General features: G+C 40.2%; 1 protein-coding gene and 1 non-coding gene across 3 annotated transcripts in view; both read left to right on the top strand.

Annotated features, from left to right (window-relative positions):
* PHEX (phosphate regulating endopeptidase X-linked) overlaps nucleotides 1-17081 on the top strand; it is a 203054-nt gene that overhangs the window by 25739 nt on the left and 160234 nt on the right. For both annotated transcript variants that reach the window (XM_068962504.1, XM_068962505.1), the window contains exons 4-5: nucleotides 12540-12626; nucleotides 13676-13902. In XM_068962504.1, the coding sequence (XP_068818605.1) occupies nucleotides 12540-12626; nucleotides 13676-13902 (314 nt within the window). The remainder of the gene's footprint in view (nucleotides 1-12539; nucleotides 12627-13675; nucleotides 13903-17081) is intronic.
* On the top strand, nucleotides 16025-16131 carry LOC138072114 (U6 spliceosomal RNA). Its single transcript, XR_011144261.1, has one exon. It is a non-coding gene; the product is annotated as a U6 spliceosomal RNA (small nuclear RNA).

Raw genomic sequence — 17081 nt, 5'->3', positions numbered from 1 at the left:
TTCTAAGATGGATTCCAATTTCAGAAATGTTCAAATGTTAAAAAAAAAAGTGCTTCTTAGCTTTCATGAAATATGGTGTGTAACTTGTTTTTCTAATAATCAAGATTCCCCAGCTGCTTGTCATATCCACCTTGTTTATGTACGTTTGAACAATTTCAGCAAGATTTGCCTGCTGTTCCCTCCTCAGCACACCTAGTCTTTAATGAACAAAGATGTATAAGCAAAACTCCCCCACTTCCTTCTTCTCCAGTTTGCAGCTACAAAGCTCTACTTCGATACCAATCTTCTCAACCTAGAATGTGTATGTGGATCATGTGGGAATCTTGTTAAAATGCAGATTCTGTTTCAGTAAATCTGAGAAGGGCCATGAGAGTATGCATCTCTGGCAAGTTCTCAGGTGATGCCCACATTGCTGTTTCAGGGACCACATGTTGAGCAGTCCGGCTTTGCTACATCTAAGAACACGTTATGGTATTAAAGAAATTCAGTACCTCTCCAGGGTGCATGGGTGTTTTCTTTTTCCTTCATTTATATTATTATTTTGATGAAAGCCTCTTTATTGCAAATGTCATTGTATTGAGTAAGAACAAAGATTTCTTAGGATGAAAAGAAAATGAATTTTGTATGTCCTCTCTTATGGTACAGGGAGAGATATTTCTTCCCCTTAATTTGTTTTATGAAGGATTTGCTCATTTTGTTTTCCTTTGCTTTTCTCCTCGAAAAACTTGGGCAGCTTCAGTTTATTAGGAAATCTGCATGTAATTGCAGATTAATAACCTACCCATTAATACCACATTAGTTCATTGTGATTAATAGCATCTGTGTGAATACTTAATGAATTAGTAATGACAGACTATTTGCTTTAAAGTGTCAAGAGAACATTACATGTAAAAAGGCACTACCCATACCAGGAAAATTAATTAGAGACTGGTTGGATCATAACTTGTCACAAATAAGATCTGTTTGTTTGGAAAGCCTCATTGCTATTGATATTTGCACAGTGAGAGATACTTTTAAAAACATGCCTGGGCCTTTTTAGTTTATAAAATGAGAGGAGAATTTTATTTTCAACAACAATTAAGATGAGTATGGGAACTTACATTTATGAGAGAGATACCCACACTCACATATGTGCTAGTACACTCATGAGTTTGGCTGTGTCACTAACCAGAGCCTTCTCATAGTGACCTTTTCAACTGAGTTTCAAATTGAACTGTTTCTCCTACCTGGTATCTATTCTGCATTCATCAGTTCACTTCCCCAAGGCCCAAACTTTTCTTGTTACTAATTTTATTCCTTCAGCAAATCATTTGTTTTCTCTATGGTCCTCATTCTAATTCTGTGATGTTGCCATCATTGTTTATTTCTGTCTTTGCCCTACATCCTAGGAAGCGAAGGTCAAGAAAATTATGTGACTTGCCCAAACCAATCCAGCCATATAATTTGTCCCCCACAGATTACGGGTCTAACATTTCAAATGTCTCCAGTTTTAACCCAAGCGGAAAGAGCTGCATGAGCAGAGGCTCTGTCCAGCTGGTGCCTTTGAGGAAACTCAAGAAGCTTGGTGTGATTGGAGCTCAGAGTTGGAAGGGAAAGGGGACATAAGACAAAACTGAAGAGAGGAGGGACCACAGCATGTAGGCCTTGTAGGACATTTAAAGGTTTTAGCTTCTATCCTCGGGCAGTGGGAAGCCATTTGTAAATGTCATGTCAGGGTGTGCTGATGCGCGATGAGTTTTGCCAGAGCATCCTGGCTGCATGGCTCGGAGGAAAGGGTTGATGTATGGAGATCAGTTCAGAAGGCCCCAGCGTGCTGTTTTGTTTTCTAGCTTGGGATCCAGAAGGCAGAGTTTGTCTTCCTTGTTACAGAAAACCTCAAGCATTATTAGGTATCTTCTTCTCTCTAACTTCAGCATGAAGGGCCATTGTCTTCTCTCTGTATCTCCCCACCCCTTTTTGGGAAACATTTCCAGGCACCTGGAAGAATCAGCTAGGGGAGCTGTAGCCACAGCCAGTGGGTGTGGAAGTTAACTCTGGTCCGACCAGCCCTTTTGGGTCCTCTGCTTGTGCCAGGGATGCTATTGCTTCCTTTGTTTTACAGGAGAGGATTCTGGGTAGAGAAAGGAAAGAAAGCCCGGCTCCGGATCCTTCACTGTCAGAAACCCAATTTTAGAGGGACAGCTCCCTCGACCACACACTATGGTTTGAATAGCCAAGAATAGGACCTCCGCTGTTCTCACCTCCTCATAGAAGGTGGGAGTGAAAACAGGGGTTAGTTGGGAAGTGGCTTTTTAAACCTATGTTTACAGTGTTTTGATGCTGCTGTCATAGATGAGACAGAACTCGTGAAGTCTGGAGCTCAGATTTTTTAGGATTTCAGGGATGCAGTATTTATCCCACTCTTCCTCTCCGTAGGGTGTGGTATAAGCAGGAGTTGAAAATAGCTGTCCTGTGTTGTCTTTTTCATTTTGGAAGTCTTAACTGGCATAGTGCTGCTTTTTTTTTTTTTCCCTCTTAAACCAGTGAATTGACTCTCACCTCAAACCCATATGGCATTTCATCTTTAAGAAAGGGACTTTTCATAGCTGGATATTGTAGAACTGAGGACTAACTTAGACCTAAATAGACCAATGCAAGGAGAGTGTTTCCAGGACAAAAGAAAGTAAAGCTCTTCTTGCAGAATGTTCACGTTGAATTAAAATGGAGCTGCAGAGTAAGGAAATCAGCAAAGAAAGGATAAAGGTCCTGATCTGACTTTGGCTGAGGCAGGGAATGGGGGAGGAGGGAATCTGGACTGGTGATGTCCTGGGGTCACAGGCATCCAGAAGGACTACTAACAACTGTCAGCTCTACTTTAGTAAAGTTAGAGATGGAGAGGAGGGATGGTGAGTGCTATTTGTTGAAAGTAGTGGTTCTCAAAGTATGTTCCTCTGCCTCAGCATCAGCATTACCTAGGAATTTGTTTGAAATGAAAATTCCTGGGCCCCACCCCAGACCTATTGAATCAGACACTCTGGCAAAAGGACCCAACACTCTGTATTAACAAGCCCCTCTGGAGAAGGCAATGGCACCCCACTCCAGTACTCTTGCCTGGAAAATCCCATGGACGGGGGAGCATGGTAGGCTACAGTCCATGGGGTAGCAAAGAGTCGGACACGACTGAGCGACTTCACTTTCACTTCACTTTGACAGACCCACAGCCAGTATACTACTGAATGGTGAAAAGCTGAAAGCCTTCTTGCTAAAATCTGGAATAAGACAAGGATGCTCACTCTTACCACTTCTATTCAACACAGTATTGGAAGTCCTAGCCACAGCAATCAGAGAAGAAAAGGAATAAAAGTCATGCAAATTGGAAGAGGTAAAATTGTCATTATATGCAGATGACATGATGTTATATGTAGAAAACTCTACAGACTCCACACAAAAACAGCTAAAACTGATAGATGAATTCAGCAGGGGAGAAGGATAAAAAATTGACATACAGAAATCTGTTATATTTTTTATATTAACAATGAAATATCAGAAAGTGAAAGTTAAAAAAATCCCTTTTAAAATCACATCAAAAAATAAAATAGGAATAAACCTGATCAGGGAGGTGAAAGACTTATTCTAAGAACTATAAAACATGGATAAAGAAAATTAAAAAGTATTCAAAAGAAATGGAAATATATCCCATGCTCTTGGATTGAAAGAAATAATATTAAAATGGCCATACTACCCAAAGCAATCTACACATTTAATGTTGATCCCTATCAAATTGTTGTTCTGTTGCTAAGTTTTGTCCAACTCTTTGCAACCCCATGGATAGCAGCGCTCCACACCTCCCTGTCCCTCACTATCTCCCACAGTTTGCCCAGGTTCATGTCCATTGAGTTAATGATGCCATCCAACTATCTGATCTGCTGTGTTGCCCCATTCTTCTTTTGCTTTCAATCTTTCCCAGCATCAAGGTCTTTTCCATTGAGTCAGCTGTTCACATCATGTGGCCAAAGTATTGGAGTTTCAGCTTCAGCATCAGTCTTTCCAATGAATATTCAGGGTTGATTTCCTTTAGGAATAGCTGCTTTGATCTCCTTGCTATCCAAGGGACTCTCAAGAGTCTTCTCCAGCACCACAGTTTGAAAGTATCAATTCTTCAGTGTTCAGCCCTCTTTATGATCCAACTGTCATATTCATACATGCCTACTGGAAAACCCATAGCTTTGACTAGATGGACCTTTGTGTCCATCTTTGCTTTTTAATATGCTGTCTAGGTTTTCTCTGGTGGCTCAGAGGTTAAAGCGTCTGCCTGGAATGCAGGAGACCAGGATTCGATCCCTGGGTCAGGAAAATCCCCTGGAGAAGGAAATGGCAACCCACTCCAGTACTCTTGCCTGGAGAATCCCGTGGAGGGAGGAGCCTGGTAGGCTACAGTCCATGGGGTCACAAAGAGTCAGACACAACTGAATGACTTCACTTTCACTAGGTTTGTCATAGTTTTCCTTCTGAGAAGCAAGTGTCTTTTAATTTCATGGCTGCAGTCACCATCTGCAGTGATTTTGGAGCCCCCTAAAATAGAATTTGTCACTGCTTCCACTTTTTCCCCTTCTATTTGCCATAAAGTGATGGGACCAGATGCCATGATCTTAGCTTTTTGAATGTTGAGTTTTAAGCCAGGTTTTTCACTCTCCTCTTTCACCCTCATCAAGAGGCTCTTTAGTTCCTCTTCACTTTCTGCCATTAGAGTGGTATCATCTGTATATTTGAGGTTGTTGATATTTCTTCTGGCAATCTTGATTCCAGCTTGTAACTCATCCAGCTCGGCATTTTGCGTGATGTACTCTGCATATAAGTTAAATAAGCAGGGTGACAATATACAGCCTTGATATACTCCTTTCCCAATTTGGAACCAGTCTGTTGTTCCATGACCGGTTCTGACTGTTGCTTCTTGACCTGCATATAGGTTTCTCAGAAAGTAGGTAAGGTGGTCTGGTATTCACATCTCTTTAAGAACTTTCTATAGTTTGTTGTGATCCACACAGTCAAAGGCTTTCATATAGTCAATGAAACAGAAGTAGATGTTTTTTCTGGAATTCTCTTGCTTCCTCAATGATCCAACAAGTGTTGGCAATTTGATATCTGGTTCTTCTGCCTTTTCCAAATTCAGCTTCTACATCTGGAAGTTCTCGATTCAAGTATTGCTGATGCCTAGCTTGAAGGATTTTGAGTATAACCTTACCAGCATGGGAAATGAGTGAAAATTACCTATCACATTACCCATGGCATTTTTCATATAACTAGAACAGATAATCTTAAAATATATATGGAACCATAAAAAACCCAGATTTGCCAAAGCAATCCTGAGGGAAAAGAAGAAAGCTGGAGGCATAACTTTCCCAGACTTCAAATAATACTACAAAGTAATGGTAATCAAAACAGTGTGGTATTGACACAAACACAGATATGTGGATCAATTGGGACAAACTAGACAGCCCAGAAATAAACCTATGCATTTACACTCAATCTTTGACAAAGGAGGCAAGAATGTACAATGGATAGAAGATAGTCTCTTTAGCGAGTGGTGTTGGGAAAGCTGGACAGACACCTGTATACGAATAAAGTAAGAACACAACCTCTCACCATACACACAAAAAATTCAAAATGGTTTAAAAACTGAAATATAAGACATGACACCATGGAACTCCTAGAAAAGAAAATAGGCCAATGATGCTCTGACATAAATCAGAGGTGGGGGAAGGATAAATTAGGAGGTTAGGATTAGCAGATACAAACTACTATATATAAAATAGATTAACAACTAGGTGCAACTGTATAACACAAGGAACTATATTCAATATACTATAATAAAACATAATGAAAAATAATATGTAAGAGAATATATATATCTGCATACCTGTATCACTTTGCTATAGACCATAAACTAACATAATATTGTAAATCAACTATACTCCAATAAAAACAAAAAGAAGCCCTTATGATACTGATGCATGCGCAAGTTTGGAAACCACTGGTTTGTACTAGGACATAATGTGAAGTTAAGCTTTAGGGACCAGCTAATTTTGTTTTAATCAAACCTCACCAGGCCTCCTACCTCTGACTAGGAGCCTCAGGAGTATGTGTCCCTGGTCTCAAATAGGGTTACAGGGCAAAGTGGGTAGGTGGCTCAGTACAGACACACTCCACTGCTGCAAAAACCAGTCTCAGTATAACCTGGGAAGGCATTTCTTTCAGTTATTAATGTGATGAAGAGCTCTGTCAAGAAAGTTCATGAGGACTGCCTCTGGTTTAGCCACCTGGGGGCCTTGTTCTTATATAGGAAAGAAACTTGCAGAATTTTGCTGGGCACCTGCTGGTCAAATGAGCAAAAGTCAAGGACCTGGGTCCAAATCCAAGCTCTAACTTTACTAGCTGAGTTTTCTTGGACAAGTTATTACAGTTTTCTTGCCTGTAGGCTAGGGTTAATGATACGTGCTGTTTAGGGTTGGTGGGGGATTAATTGAGGTCATGGACAATACACCTGGCACAGAGCAGGTGCTTAATGAATGAACGCTGTCAGCAGGGTCCTTGAATGTCTCAGGACTGCTCAGGAGGGACCACTGGGGGGGTATGTAATCATACGTGGCCTTTTCCTTGTAATGTTAAGATGATAAAAATAGGCAGGAAAAGTGTAATTAATATTTGTCCTATAGGAAAAAACTGAAGATGAATTTTAATGACTCTTTAGGTTCAGCACAGGTCTTACATTGGGTTATCTGCTAAGATACAAATTATCTAAATAGGAAAGCTATTTTTATGAGTTAAAATATCATGCTGGCAGAGTCATTGTAATGCTATGCCATCAAGGAGTGATTTTAAAATTTAATTTAAATTATTTTGAAGTGTGACCCTGATAAGCGAAATCCTTAAAAATTCACTTACAAGTGAACATAATAAAAGAGTTACCTTCTGTTAGACTTTTGTAGTGTCTGGCAGTTGTATAAAATTAATTTCATTCTGGGTCAAAGAGGTCCTTGATGCTAAAATGGGGATATTTTTATATTATTTGGTAACCCGTGATTTAGATCGATGAGTTAGAGGTTTTTAATGCCCCTAAAATAATCTCTGTCCCTTTTTCTTAAGCTAGTGCCAACCAACAATTATCATTTATGAGACGATCATAAAAAATGAACAGAGGAAAGCCTTCTGACAGCTTCTCTCCCTATATTTGGGTGGGAGTTTTCCCGAAGAATGAGAAATATCAGCTCTTATTGTCTTTTCAGTATGTCAAACAGACTCAGTTAATCCCATGCTTGACCGGCTATGGGGCTGAGGAACTGCAAAGTCAAGTGTCACACAATTCGTGTGAAAACATGAGGGTTATGGGATCCACAGACCATGACTTAGTTAACTTGGATTTTATTTTTTTAATGAGAATAACAACAGGCTTTGCAAGCTGATTTAGAGTCTCCACGTCTAACTGCATAAGAATTTAATACCCATGAAGTGTGAGTTAGAAAAATGAAATTTTTCAGTACGGTAAATAAACTGAGGAGCCTGGAAACCAAATTGAAGTCTGTAGCCTGGAAAATCAACAGAGACTAAAAATAGTAAGATTAGAGGTGACATTCAACCATGGACCAGCCAAAGGTGGTTTTTAAGTACCACCAAAGGAGAAACCAGACCATCATATGATAGGTTTAAAAAAATAGATGTGTCTAGAGAATATTCTGCTCATTATGTAGGTGTGGAAGGGCACATTTTCCCTTAAAATGTAGATCTAGTTTTCTAAAGCTTTGAGTTTTCACGTAGTTTTTCTCACTAGAACTAAGAGGACACTTCCCCTGATTTCTGAGGGAAATACTTATCTGTATGAAATTGAGAATTCAATTTGACAAGGTTTTAGAATGCAGTTGCTGCTTCTATTAAGCAAATCAGGCAAACAGCTCCAGCGAACTCTTAGCAAATAGCCAGAGAGTCCCCTTTAGAACTGGCACACAGAATGATTACAGGGTCTGAGAAAGAACACAGAGGAGCGCGTTTTGAAAGAATCTCTGTGCTCATTACTTCTTGGCCTTTTGGCTAAGATCAAGTGAAGAATCCCTGTGCTCTGAGAGCCATCTTCTTTAAATGGCATCAGCTTAACACCAGAGTTCTTGGTAGGTGTTTGCTCACAGACCTAAAACTTTGTGCATGTGGAGTTCTTGAAGACAGTCTTATTTGGGAAAGTCTTAAATATTGCAGAAACTCCAAATGATTGGCCTGAGCTGAACGTGATTATCCTGAGCTCCCGACTTAGCAGGGGACTGCCAAGTCCTCAGGAGTATCACTGTTCCTTTGGAATGCTGTCTTATTCCAGAGCTCTCAGTAAATGCCCTGTCTGAGCAGAAGTAGACTGAATGAGTAAAATTGAGAGTCATATCTGCCTTCTGTGCTTAAAGGAGATGGGATGCTGTGTGTCCTCCTCCCCCCTCCCTCATAGAAGAGAAGGAAAGTGGAAGTGCATGGTTAACCCACGACCGTTGGTGAAAAAAAGACTTGGGTACCTTAAAAACTGGTATTTGCCCACCTGCCAATGCAGGGGACACAGGTTAGATCCCTGGTCAGGGAAGATTACACAGGCTGTGGTGGGGCAACCAAGCCTGTGTGCCACAGCTACCGAAACCTGCGTGCTCCAGAGCCCATGCTCCACAAGAAGAGAGTAGCCCCCGCTCACTGCAGCTAGAGAAAGCCCAAGCGCAGCAACAAAGACCCAGCACAGCCATAAATAAATACTTAAAAAAAAAACAGTATTCACAAAAAACAGATGAAATCTTGGCTCTCATTGTGCGATATAGGGACTGGAATGTGAGAAAAGGAGATTATGAATGTTAGTATAATCAGGACATTGCTGATTATAAAAAGAAATAATAAGAGAAGTCCAGTTTCTCACATTTCATTTGCACAAAAAAACTCAGACTTTCCTTGAGAGGAATTCGACCTGGCAGACATTGAACACCAGCCATGCCAGTTGCTAAGCTCCGCTGTTCAAAGATGAATGTGACCCAGGTTCCTGCCCCAGAGAGCACTTGATCTAGTGGAGAATAGATATTGTTAATGCCAATTTTATGTTGTGATAATATTTGAGGCCCAATGATCAAAAATACCTTCTTTATGAAAATTATCTCATGATTCATCCCCTGTGAGGCCAAGCCTGTATTACAAAGGTATGGGGAAAACCAATTTCCTTATGGACTGTAGATCTAAATGTGAACCAGTAAAGATTCTAGAGGAAATCATTGGACACTATCTTCATGACCTCAGGGTAGGCAGAGATTTCTTAAATAAGACACAAAACATGCTTACCAAGGTGGAAAAAAATGATCACTGATCACATTGGATTGCATTAATATTTCCACTCGTTACAAAATACCATTAGGAAAATGAAGTCTATGGAATGGAAGAAGACTGCAGTACAAATACTCAACAAAGGACTTGTGTGTGTAGAATATATAAAGAACTTCTATAAATCAATAAGGAACTGGTTTATAGATTACCAATAGAAGTGTGAGAAATAGAGTTGAGTAAGCACTTCATAAAAGAAGATATTGATTGTCCTCATTGGAGATAGTGACTGGAAGGGAGTACAAGGGGCTCCTGGGGTTCTGGTCAGAATGTTGTTTATGTGGGTGTTTACTCCATGAAGATCCTTCAAATTATGATTGGGGCACATTTCTATAGGTATGTTATAATTTCACTGAAAAAGTTTACAGAAAGAAAAGGGCTTGCTGTCGAGGATGAGGAATGCAGGCAGCGTATTTTCAGACATCCTCTCTATTGCCTGTACTGTGGAAGCAGAGGAAATGCTTTGGTTGGTAGGGCAGATCTAGTTTGTACAAGAGTCGTAGGCAGGGAGTGCCAGTGTCTTGGGTTAGCAGAAGGCCTTTGGCTACTGATATCCTGAGAAGGGAGGAGGAAAAAACATTTATGGAGGAAGCACTAGAAACGAGCTTGATTACTTTACAATTCTGTGTATAGCTAACTCAGCCTGGAAGCCTGTTAAAGCCACTGTTGATTGATCACTTACCATGTGCTGTGGCATTGAGAAGGGACTTTCTGTGCATTATAGTGTTTGATTGTCACCACAGCTCCAGGAGATAGGCACTGTTATTTGTCCAGATTTACAGATGAAGAAACTGAGGCTTGGCGAGATTAAGTAACTTGCTCAAGTTCCAGCTAAAAGAAGCAGCAAGCTGCAACTGGAACCTGTGTATTTGTGATTGAAAACTGACCCCCTTGACTGTGTCTGTTATTTTGCCTTTTGGGGGACAAAACCAATTTTATTTGACTGAGTGTAGTGAGAAGAAAAAAATATCCTGTATACATGCAGACATGTGCGTGCGTGCACGCACACACATCAAATTTTAATCATCATAGGCACTTTGAAACTGATTTTCAAGTCTAGAGGTTGTTGCACTCGAGGTCACTATGAGCTGGAGTTTTCCTTTTCTACTGTACCATTGTTGGAAATAGCTAGATGGAGGTGACAGGAGGCTAAGAAATCTTCCAGGAAACAATGCAGACTATGATAGGAATACCCTCATATGGGTGACCTGTGAGTCCTCAGTTCTTTAAGGACATTTTAATAACCCGAATAATTGCCTTTGTTAGGCTTTGTTTTCTACTCATTAATGACTCTCCAGGCTAGATTTTATACTTCTTACCACTAATTGAAATACAGAGTTACATAAAATGGATGCTGCCAGCTGATTATCCCAGTGCTGTCTGCATATCAACATTCTCCTGCTTGCTTGGGTTTGAAGAGAAGGGGAGGAAAAAGGGAATGGTAGGACAAGGAACCTGTGGCAGCCGAATTTGTTTCAAAGGCCAAATTATGGTACAGAAACTAGAATTTTGACACATAAGAATTATTGATATTTGTGCACGGTTAGTGGTTTGGCATTGCCCTACTTAACATATATGTGTTCTCTTTTCCCCTTCTTGTGATACACAGAGTGCCCTGGGTGCATAACTCAGGTTGATATGGAATATTTTGAGTTCTTTTGTGTCATGGCTCTTTTTTGGTCCACAAGGTATTCATGTTTGCAGCCTGTGGAGTGTTTATAACATCAGGATGATATTACATCTCCAAATGAAATTTGGTTTATTTACTTTCTCAAATATGTCTCCCCAGCAATCCAGTGACTGCGGACGCAGTGTGGTGGAAAGGCACATGATCTGATTTGAATAGAAATATATGTAGGTATAGTTTTAGAGATTTTTGTTTATTAAAAAAAGAAATCCCCTTCCTTTATCCCTGGGGCTAGTTATCCCACTTTTATTGCTGTGATAATACACAAGAAAGAAACAAGTTGTGAATAATTGAAAATGCCCACGTTGAACTCAATTTATTTTATTTGAATATGTCTAGTTATCTGGACTTATTTGATGTATAGATGTTTACAGAAAACTAGACAGAAGCTCTAGGTTGCATTTTTTGAAACGTAGAACTTCTAGTTTAGAAGTAGATTTCTGCTGTAGGGAATATGTTATTATTTATTAATTTGATTAGCTCTGTACGTTGTATCTTGAAGCTATTCAAAGTACTGTAGAAGCATCTGTTGTATCATTTGGAGGCTGCTAGGTTGTTTCAGAAATAAATGCCAAATGCCCTGACAACTGCAATTTGACATAGCTCAGTGTAGGCAATGCCATGGTGCTGTGTGAGAATTCTTTGTCTTGGCTTTTTGTTGGTAAACTGATATTCTTAAGTACATCCAAGGTGTTATTTTGTGGGCAGGGTAGTTTTTATTGAGTCTTTAGCTTTCCTATTTCCTTATTTAAAGAAATAGTGACAGCTGTCATTTTCTACCTTCAAACAATAGCATCAGTGATTTTATAAATAGAAAATCATTTTCCAGGTGGGCTTGCGTCCATGCTGGCAACCGTTTTGTATACATGGCCTCATTTTAAATGGCCAGGACTTTGAATGTGTAAATGGACAAGTTTTCAGGCAATTTCGGTAGGGGCAGTTTCCATTCTTGCTTCTCCATTCCCTTGTCTAAACAACATCTACCAGGGCCACAGCATGTATAGGCAACATTGAATAAAACTTCTAATGAGAAATTTCTTCCAAGTCACCTCCCCGAGAGGCTGGACTGTGAAGAAATCTTAAGAAACTGACCCTGATGAAATTGCCTCTGTTGAGAATATTACTCGGTGCAGAAACAGGGAATAGTATTCAGTTATTTTTGGTTCTTGAAAAAATGAATTCTGTTTTTGTGTGTGTGTGTGTGTGTGTGTGTGTATAGGTGGCAGGAAACATTAACCCCTGTAGAAGGTCAAGTCTTGGTTGGAAGTAGGAAAACTCTGGAGAAGAGAATGTTAAATATTTTTTATTTGAATCTCCAGCAACTTGGAATCGTTTCTGCTGTCTGCATATCTTTTATAGATTTATCTTTTCTAGGGTTGTCTGTCTTTACATTTAATTTTCTGGAGGCTGGCTCTGTGATTATCAAATGACCTCCAACTCAGCATCACCTGTGGGAGGATACTAATGAATCCTTTTTTAACCTTCCTAGCACTTTTGGAGAAATCAATCAGTAGAAGACGGGACACTGAAGCCATACAGAAAGCCAAAATCCTTTATTCATCTTGCATGAATGAGAGTGAGTAATAAAGAAAATAAAATAACTTACCACCCTTATTTTCCAGAGCTCTATTAATGTTTAAAGCTATTGTTTAAGGAAAAAGAGAACTACTAAGAATTCTATGAAGAATGTTGCTTAAAGAAAGGAGCTATTTTCCAAGGCTGGGTTTTGACTACCCCTGTCTTAATGGTCTGTTGCTAGCTTGATGGATCAACTAGGAAAATTTTATTCCTATGGATGGCTTAGACTCTTTGGGTATCAGTTAGTCTATGAGACATGGGTACGGTCAGAAGGGCAAACCATACTGCATGTGGTACAGAAAGCCGAATCTGGAGGCTAGATCTGGTTTGAGAAGGAGCCTGTGAGGGAGGGCACTTGGGAGTGTTACTGTGTTCTTTAGAACCTCCTGGGGCCTAGAGAAATCCAGATTTCCAGGCAGGCCAGGCCCCGTCTGCTTCTCCATCTGTTTGACAGGCATGTTTGTTGGGGACCTTAGGCCTGTCTGAGCATCTTGTGTCTGACTGGAATGAAAAGAGACAGTGGACATTCTACCTGGTCCTCTTTCTCAATGCTATTGCAGAAAGAGGTTAGTGCCTCTGGGAAATGTATTAACTTCTTTAGGTTTTGGGATGTTGTTTGGTGACCTGGAAGAGGGCAGTAAAAGATAATGAAAGTGTGTGGAGCAATAATTCATTTTTACTGGGGAGTGATTAGTTTTATTGAGCAGTTTCCTTTAGTTAGGGTTGTCCCTTAGTCTTGCAGAGTGTTCTCAGCTTAACATTGCTTACTGGCTTCGGTCGATATAGTAAGCACACCTTCCATTGTTGGGAATATCAGGCAGGTTCCCCGTTAGCTCTCCTGGCAAGAACATCAGGCCTAGACAGTCACATTGAAGTGGGAGTCATAGGTAGTTCTGTCTCTGTGGTCATGGACAACCCACTGTACCTCTCCCTAAAAAATTAGGTTGGGGCCCTACTGGAATTTTCTCTTGAGAAGATATACATGCTTCCTAGTTTGGTGATTCAGTTTGCAAATCTAACTCTTCCTTCCTACTTACTCCCTTTCAGAAGCCATCGAAAAAGCAGATGCCAAGCCACTATTACATATCCTGCGGCACTCACCTTTCCGCTGGCCTGTGCTCGAATCCAATATTGGTCCTGAAGGGGTTTGGTCAGAGAGAAAGTTCAGCCTTCTGCAGACCCTTGCAACATTTCGTGGCCAATACAGCAATTCTGTGTTCATCCGTTTATATGTGTCCTCTGATGACAAGATGTCCAATGAACACATCTTGAAGGTACAGTGAGGACTCATTCATCATGCTTGTTCAGTCCAAGGTTAGCCTTTTGGGTTGCCTTCCCAGGGAAAAAGACTCATACCACCTTAGTGAAAAGATAAAGTTGAAAATTCTGCTAAATCTTAAGATCTAGACTATTCTTTGCCAGATTTGCAGATTGTAAATCATGAACAAACTGGTTATGTCAGCCTTTCAAGAAGCCAGTGAGTAGGTTTCAAGTGATCTGTGATCTGGCCGTTAAATATCTACCCTGAGCATGTGTGGGACCCCTTAATTCTAGTGGGGAGAGATGGGCTGAGACTTTCTGAACTCTGCTCTTCCCCTCCCCTCATTCCTCTGACAAAGGAGTGAACACATGCTCTGGTTCCTTGTTTTCCTTTCACTAAGATCTTGTGTACGTGCCCCAAATTTCATTGTCAAGTTCAGTCTTTCTTTTGTCCTTCCTTTCAGAGGATAAGGCAAAACTTGTTCTAAGTGCTTGGTTGCATTTTCTGTTGGGAGAGTAAGCATCTCTTCCATAACGGAATGGGCCACAAGGACATACCCTGAGGTGTGGAGTATGACACTGGACAGTCATACTGGAAAGTCAGGAAATCGTCAGAAAACTGCCAACAGCAGAAGGTTCATCAGTCAGAGAACTTGGCAAGAATGCAAACAGCACTTCTTAAATTGTTTTGTCTTTTGATTCCATTTTTTTTTTTGCTTCTACAGTTCCTTTAGTAACGAAAATTTTGTTGAACCACCAATTTTCTCCCCCTATTCTGTTCTTTGTTAAATCAGAAAATATTAATGATATAGTGATATTTTTATTGGAGTAGAGTTGTTTTACACCGCTGTGTCAGTTTCTGCTGTACAGCAAAGTGAGTCAGTCATATGTGTGCGTATATCCCCTGTTTTCTAGATTTCCTTCATTTAGATCAGCACAGAGCACTGAGTGGAGTTCTCTGTGCTATACAGTAGGTTCTCATTTGTTTGTGCGTGCTCAGTTGTGTCCGACTCTTTGTAGCCCCGTGGACTGTAATCCAGGTTCCTCTGTCCATGGGAATTCTCCAGGCAAGAACACTGGAGTAGGTTGCCATTTCCTTCTCCAGGGTTCTCATCGGTTACCTATTTTTTTTACATGATAGTGGATGTATGTCAATCCCAATCTCCCAGTTCACCCCACCCTCCCTCCTTTCCCTATGATGTTTGTTCTCTACCTCTGTGTCTGTATTTCTGCTTTACAAGTCAGATTATACCATTTTTCTAGATTTCATGTATGTGTGTTAATATATGACGTTTGTTTTTCTGACTTCACCCTGTATAACAGTCTCTAGGTCCATTCTCGTCTCTGCAAATGGCACAATTTCTTTCCTTTTTATGGCTGAGTAATATTCCATTGATATATGTATCATAGCTTCATGATCCATTCCTCTGTTGATGGACATTTAGGTTGCTTCCATGTCCTGGCTGTTGTAAATAGTGCTGAAATGAACACTGTGGTGCGTGTGTCTTTTTGAATTATGTTTTTTTTTTTTCTGGGTATATATGCCCAGGAGTAGGATTGTTGGGTCATATGATAGTTCAATTTGGTATATTGATATCTAAATCATATAAATATAAAAACTTTAGGATATATTATTCTCTCCTGATATGTTAACTTTAAAAAATCTATATTGTGGAGTTTGTTTTTTTCAGTAATACCAAGGGACTGGCAAATTTTTTTCTGTAAAGGATCAGATAGGAAATATTTTAGGCTGTGTGGGCTATAATGATCTCTGTTTCAACTGTTCATCTCTGCTGTTATATGTGGTAAAGCAGCTATAGACAGTATGTACATAAATGAGGATGGATGTATGGTGGGCTGGCCTGCAGACTGTAGTTTGTCCATCTCTAATTTAGACAATGGCCACCTCAATAAAAAATCTTTAGTCATTGAAAGAATTCTCATCTCTTCAAGAGGAAATTGTTAGCTACAGAGACAGCTGTATTTTTGTGTTGGGTGATGGAACAACAGCATGGCACTGAGAATATTCTAATGCTCTCAGCATAAGACATGCTCTTCAGTGCTCTATGATGATGGTGATGGCCCAATTGACCGCTGTTTCATGTTGACAGATTACTCACTTAAAACAAACAAACCGTGCTCGCTTCGGCAGCACATATACTAAAATTGGAATGATACAGAGAAGATTAGCATGGCCCCTGCGCAAGGATGACACGCAAATTCGTGAAGCGTTCCATATTTTTCATATATATGGAATTTAGAAAGATGGCAATGATGACCCTGTATGCAAGACAGCAGAAAAGCCACAGATGTGTATAGCGGACTTTTGGACTCTGTGGGAGAGGGAGAGGGTGGGATGATTTGGGAGAATGGCATTGAAACATATATACTATCATGTAAGAATCGAATCACCAGTCTATGTCTGATGCAGGATACAGCATGCTTGGGGCTGGTGCATGGGGTTGACCCAGAGGGATGTTGTGGGGAGGGAGGTGGGAGGGGGGTTCATGTTGGGATTGCATGTACACCCGTGGTGGATTCAGGTCAATATATGTCAAAACCAATACAGTATTGTAAAGTAAAATAAAGTAAAAAAAAACAAAAAACCAACAAACCACGTTTTAAGACTGTCATTCTTGGTAACTTCCCTGGCAGTCCTGTGGTTAAGACTCCCTGCTCCCAGTGTAGGGAGTTTACCTGTTTACCTGGCTAGGAAACTAGGATCTCACATTCCATGTGGCCTAAAAAAACCAGACTTTTGTTCTTAATTTCAGAACTATTGTGATATCCTGTATTGTGCGAATACAGTAAGTGGTGTTTTTTAAAAAATATATTTTACTTTTTTAATTAGAGGATAATTACTTTACAATATCATGATGGTTTTTGTCATATATCAACATGAATCAATATTAGGTATACATATGTCCCCTCCCTCCTGAACCTCCCCCCCACCTTCCACCCATCCCACCCCTCTAGGTTGTCACAAAGCCTTGGCTTTGGGTTCCCTGTGTTATACATGAACTCCCACTGGCTATCTATTTTACATATGGTGATATATATGTTTCAATGCTATTCTCTCATATCATTCCACCCTCTCCTTCCCCCACTATGTCCAAAATGTCTGTATCTCCAAAGCAGCAAGGGAAAAGCAACAAATAACACACAACAGGATCCCCATAAGGCTAACAGCTGG

Source organism: Capricornis sumatraensis, chromosome X (genome assembly GCF_032405125.1).
Source record: "Capricornis sumatraensis isolate serow.1 chromosome X, serow.2, whole genome shotgun sequence".
NCBI lineage: Eukaryota > Metazoa > Chordata > Mammalia > Artiodactyla > Bovidae > Capricornis > Capricornis sumatraensis.
The sequence above is the reverse complement of the archived record's forward strand: the minus strand, read 5'-3'. Positions and strand labels throughout refer to the sequence as shown.